This window comes from Anopheles darlingi, chromosome 2 (genome assembly GCF_943734745.1).
Source record: "Anopheles darlingi chromosome 2, idAnoDarlMG_H_01, whole genome shotgun sequence".
NCBI classification, from domain to species: domain Eukaryota; kingdom Metazoa; phylum Arthropoda; class Insecta; order Diptera; family Culicidae; genus Anopheles; species Anopheles darlingi.
Window position 1 is genome coordinate 84,286,153 of NC_064874.1, and position 5,249 is coordinate 84,291,401.

Sequence of the window (5,249 nt, forward strand, 5' to 3'; positions counted from 1 at the left end):
GTCCAACTTCTATCCCCTCCCGGACGTCACCACGTACGACCAGCAAATACGCGAACTCTGCACCACCGATCTGGCAAAGCTAATTACGTTTACCACAGATTTCCGCAGCAAAACAGACACTCGATCCTACACGGAGATCGTTAATGCGCTCGATGAGGAGTGCGTTGGTCGAGTGGGGAGCGCAACCGCTTATGAACTGATGGAGATGCTGCACGGCTTTATGTACCTGTTGCCGAACAAGATCGCTCAGCTGCAGTCGTACCGGAGTGCTATGCCTAAGCTTATCGAGCTGTTTAACAATTCACCGAATGAGCGGGATTTTCTAACGATCGTGTTCTTTCTCGGGCTCTGGAAGCGCCAACAAACGGGCACCGTGCTCATGAAAGAGTTTTTGCAGAATCATCTCGAACGGTATCTTACGCCAGAGCTTGGACGACTCGATTTTACGATCCTCGCCAATGCAACGTACAAAACCAGTGTCCGTATAGCGGACGAATCGGATGCCTTTCGGAGTAGGCTAGTTTCAGAAATTGAGTCATTTGAGGAAGATGGTGATCCGGCACTGCTGGTCACACTAATCAAGTGTGCACGCATGAACCGACTACCGTCGGACACGATCGTTGCCAAGGTGCGATCGTACGTGAACGCAAACGCGCAACGACAGGAATTGGATTTCCGCGGACTTGCACATCTGTTCGCTTATTTGGCGGATAATCGTGTGAAGGACGATCCATTGTCAGCGCTATTCATCGATGCTTGCTGGAACAGATTCGAGAATGAAGTTCGCCTTAACGGTTTCGAGCCAAGCTCGCAGTCGTGCCGTCCCAAGGATATTGCTACGTTTCTGTGGAGCTGCAGTACACTCAGTATTCCACTGGAGGCTACCGGTATGAATGGAAACATGCTGGAGAAAGCAATCCGTTTGAAACTGGAAGCAGGAGAATACCGTAGCTCGCCGGACGTTCTTGTCGATACCGTCCTTTCGCTATGGTTAGGTGGTCGTCAATCGTTGGGATTACTAAAGTTGCTGTTCAAGGATCGGGCATTGGTACAGAATCTACGTAAAGATCGCACGAAAGTAGAATCGAGGAAAGATTTGCTGCTCAGCTGCGCGGAAATAGATTTCCCGGAGTCGGTGGAAATGATCAAATCGATCCGAAAACCTGGCGATGCCTTTGTCTTGGATCGTCGAGCTCCCGACTTTCTTGTCCGGCCCGCTCTGCGACAAGTGGGTGAATGTTTAGAACAGATGCAAATTGCATCCTTCGCGTACAACCTTCCCGTGAAGCATCTCAACATCGCTGGACTCTTGGTAACGCACAAAAACCGTGACGGTAGCGTTAAGAACCTGGACGTGCTGGACGATAAACACTGTCTTAGTGATCGCGAAACACCTGTTGGCCTGATGAAGTTGAAATTGCGTATTTTGGAAGATAAAGCCATCGAACAAGTGACGGTAAGGTGTCAACGAGTACAACTTATCACGTAAATGAACAATTCCCTAAATCATTCTAAAACATGTACTTTTTCCGTTGGTTTCAGATAAATGTTTGCAATCTTCAGACACCCGATGAATTGGCAGCAGAGCTCCGAAAAGTGTTACAAAGTGACGCAGTGCATAAGGGTTAGAAGCAAGAGAATCCAAAGCAAGTAAAACATCCAAAACAACATTTATTCGTCAGGTAGAGCAAAGGGTTCAGAGAATAAATTTGAAGCCAGTATCAAACACATCCCGTGAGCGCGTCGGGTAGAGGTAGTTGTTTAAACCAGTTTTCTTGATGCCGCTAGGTCATCGAGACATTTTTCGATCAGACGATAGAGCGTCGCTTTCGTTTCCTCCGAGGTGTACGGTTTACCAATGTTCGGCACATGCACGAAAAGCGTTCGATCGGGGTCTACATCCAGTGATTTAAGGTAGATGTATCCGCAGAGGTAGCTGGAAGAGAGCGATCGAAGGTTAAATATTCTCTAAAAGTACGTCTCAGCCCCCGTACGATGGCTTACTTTCCGACTTCGGTGGAGCAACAGCACTTGGTGTTTGCCTCGAGATTCAGTTCTTGCGAGATACGTTCGATGTCAAGATTGGTCGTCAGAGCCGGACATTGCTCGCAGCTGCTGGATGCCTCCTTGCCGTGAAGCGTTATCTTATCGCACGGCAAACAACGGTTAGCGAAATCAGGCTTACAGTACCCGGTCGTGTAGGAACAGTGCTCCAGGTTGATCGTGCTGATGCCACCGTGGACGCCTACATGCACCACGAGCTGTAGAACAAAAGTGGCCAATATCAGCATCATCGCTTTCCATCTTTGCACTTTGCTCCACTACTTACGGAAGGTTCCCCAGCCCAGATGAGCGGTACGATGCGATCGACGGCCTCGTAGGTTACGGGGACCTCCAGCTTACGGATTTCGTATGAGTCATTCTTGAAAAGTAGACGATCGGGCAGCAACCGCACCGCCTCCCAGCTGGCGTTACGCTCTTCGTGGCCCACGAACGGTCCAAATCCGGTGACGATGATGATTGGTTTCGGCATATCACAAGACGGCTTAATGATTAATTAATTGACTAGAGCTGCTGCTGGATGGCACAAGTTGCGGCGAATGCAAAGTGGAACAAATTAGTAAGTGTCTTTATGTTTATCTCACGCAACGCCCACCACCCCCTTTCGGATTCCGGTGAACGCAGGCTCAATGAACCCATCTTGACGCGTGTTCATTTGTTCATTATGTATTTCCACCTTCCACAGATTCCTCCCCCTCGGATCGCTTTTTCTTCTTAAAATCTAAATTCGCGATTGCATCCCGACCCAATTTAGCCAATAAAGTTGACCACGACCAGGTGCAATATAACGTGTGCAAATACGAAATCAGCGAAGCCACGTTCGGGAGAGATTCCTGCAAACTGGTCCTTGTTCTGCGGGTTGGACTGGAGACGGAGACAAACTGGAACGACAGACAATCGGATGGTTTAGGATGGAAAAAATTTGGCCCCGGATTTAGCAGGCCTACCTCCGAGTACGAAGCAGCTGACGGTGCAGATAAAACCGGCCAGGAATGAGTTGAACGGGAATGTTCCAACGAGGCAACAGTAAACAAACTGTGTGATGCCGGTCAGCAGTATGTACAGCAAGTAGGCGTCGACAATCTTGAGCTTCTTGGGCGTTTTCACCGTGTACTCATCGTAGAACTTGTGCAGCACTTCGGTCAGGTTCTTCATCGTGGCTCGCTTTTGTTGAGGGATGCTGGAAAGATCTCTAAAAACACCACGAAAATCTCCGGTTCGAAAATCAAATCGACGTGACGTGTGCCTTCTGGTTCTCAGCCTATTCAGCAGTCAGCGGAATAAGCCGCATATAAGCCGTATAGTTCTACCGTGATGGAGAATCGAAACGAAAGTAAATTCCTTAGATGCTGCCACACGGAGCGAAAATTTACGCGCAAATTTCTCAAATTCTCAGAAATTGAGAAAATTCTCAGAAATTGAGAAAATTCTCAGAAAGCGAGAAAATTCTCAGAAAGCGAGAAAATTTTCAGAAATTGAGAAAATTCTCAGAAATTGAGAAAATTCTCAGAAACTGAGAAAATTCTCAGAAACTGAGAAAATTCTCAGAAAGCGAGAAAATTCTCAGAAATTGAGAAAATTCTCAGAAATTGAGAAAATTCTCAGAAATTGAGAAAATTCTCAGAAATTGAAAAATTCTCAGAAATTGAAAGAATTTTCAAAAATTGAAAAATTCTCAGAAATTGAGAAAATTCTCAGAAAGCGAGAAAATTTTCAGAAATTGAGAAAATTCTCAAAAAGCGAGAAAATTTTCAGAAATTGAGAAAATTCTCAGAATTTGAGAAAATTCTCAGAAAGCGAGAAAATTCTCAGAAACTGAGAAAATTCTCAGAAAGCGAGAAAATTCTCAGAAATTGAGAAAATTCTCAGAAAGCGAGAAAATTCTCAGAAAGCGAGAAAATTCTCAGAAAGCGAGAAAATTTTCAGAAAGCGAGAAAATTTTCAGAAATTGAGAAAATTCTCAGAAAGCGAGAAAATTCTCAGAAATTGAGAAAATTCTCAGAAAGCGAGAAAATTTTCAGAAATTGAGAAAATTCTCAGAAAGCGAGAAAATTCTCAGAAATTGAGAAAATTATCAGAAAGCGAGAAAATTCTCAGAAAGCGAGAAAATTCTCAGAAATTGAGAAAATTCTCAGAAAGCGAGAAAATTCTCAGAAAGCGAGAAAATTTTCAGAAATTGAGAAAATTCTCAGAAAGCGAGAAAATTCTCAGAAAGCGAGAAAATTCTCAGAAATTGAGAAAATTCTCAGAAACTGAGAAAATTCTCAGAAAGCGAGAAAATTCTCAGAAATTGAGAAAATTCTCAGAAACTGAGAAAATTCTCAGAAAGCGAGAAAATTTTCAGAAATTGAGAAAATTCTCAGAAATTGAGAAAATTCTCAGAAAGCGAGAAAATTCTCAGAAAACGAGAAAATTCTCAGAAATTGAGAAAATTCTCAGAAATTGAGAAAATTCTCAGAAATTGAAAAATTCTCAGAAATTGAAAGAATTTTTAAAAATTGAAAAATTCTCAGAAAGCGAGAAAATTTTCATAAATTGAGAAAATTCTCAGAAATTGAGAAAATTCTCAGAAAGCGAGAAAATTCTCAGAAAGCGAGAAAATTCTCAGAAATTGAGAAAATTCTCAGAAATTGAAAGAATTTTCAAAAATTGAAAAATTCTCAGAAAGCGAGAAAATTCTCAGAAAGCGAGAAAATTCTCAGAAACTGAGAAAATTCTCAGAAAGTGAGAAAATTCTCAGAAAGCGAGAAAATTCTCAGAAATTGAGAAAATTCTCAGAAAGCGAGAAAATTTTCAGAAATTGAGAAAATTCTCAGAAAGCGAGAAAATTCTCAGAAATTGAGAAAATTCTCAGAAAGCGAGAAAATTCTCAGAAAGCGAGAAAATTCTCAGAAAGCGAGAAAATTCTCAGAAATTGAGAAAATTCTCAGAAAGCGAGAAAATTCTCAGAAAGCGAGAAAATTTTCAGAAATTGAGAAAATTCTCAGAAAGCGAGAAAATTCTCAGAAAGCGAGAAAATTCTCAGAAAACGAGAAAATTCTCAGAAATTGAGAAAATTCTCAGAAACTGAGAAAATTCTCAGAAAGCGAGAAAATTCTCAGAAAGCGAGAAAATTTTCAGAAAGCGAGAAAATTCTCAGAAACTGAGAAAATTCTCAGAAACTGAGAAAATTTTCAGAAATTGAGAAA

The 5,249-nt window shown here is 42.3% G+C and overlaps 3 protein-coding genes across 3 annotated transcripts in view; 1 reads left to right on the forward strand and 2 right to left on the reverse strand.

The window, feature by feature from the left end:
- Nucleotides 1-1,743, forward strand: part of LOC125950422 (uncharacterized) — a 2,026-nt gene extending 283 nt beyond the window's left edge. Inside the window, exons 1-2 of the mRNA XM_049678402.1 lie at nt 1-1,456; nt 1,543-1,743. The exon at nt 1-1,456 is cut by the window's left edge and continues 283 nt beyond it. Coding sequence (XP_049534359.1) covers nt 1-1,456; nt 1,543-1,629 — 1,543 coding nt within the window. The 3' untranslated portion in view covers nt 1,630-1,743. The remainder of the gene's footprint in view (nt 1,457-1,542) is intronic.
- Nucleotides 1,652-2,576, reverse strand: LOC125950452 (pyroglutamyl-peptidase 1). Its single transcript, XM_049678453.1, has 3 exons — nt 2,330-2,576; nt 2,005-2,261; nt 1,652-1,936 (listed from the first exon to the last, which is right to left on the reverse strand). The coding sequence occupies exons 1-3, from the start codon at nt 2,531-2,533 to the stop codon at nt 1,762-1,764; spliced, it is 636 nt and encodes a 211-aa protein (XP_049534410.1). The 5' UTR covers nt 2,534-2,576; the 3' UTR covers nt 1,652-1,761.
- A 135-nt stretch (nt 2,577-2,711) lies between these two features.
- Nucleotides 2,712-3,322, reverse strand: LOC125950462 (dolichyl-diphosphooligosaccharide--protein glycosyltransferase subunit DAD1). The gene is made up of 2 exons (XM_049678465.1): nt 3,009-3,322; nt 2,712-2,942 (listed from the first exon to the last, which is right to left on the reverse strand). The coding sequence occupies exons 1-2, from the start codon at nt 3,214-3,216 to the stop codon at nt 2,812-2,814; spliced, it is 339 nt and encodes a 112-aa protein (XP_049534422.1). The 5' UTR covers nt 3,217-3,322; the 3' UTR covers nt 2,712-2,811.
- Nucleotides 3,323-5,249: the final 1,927 nt, after the last annotated feature.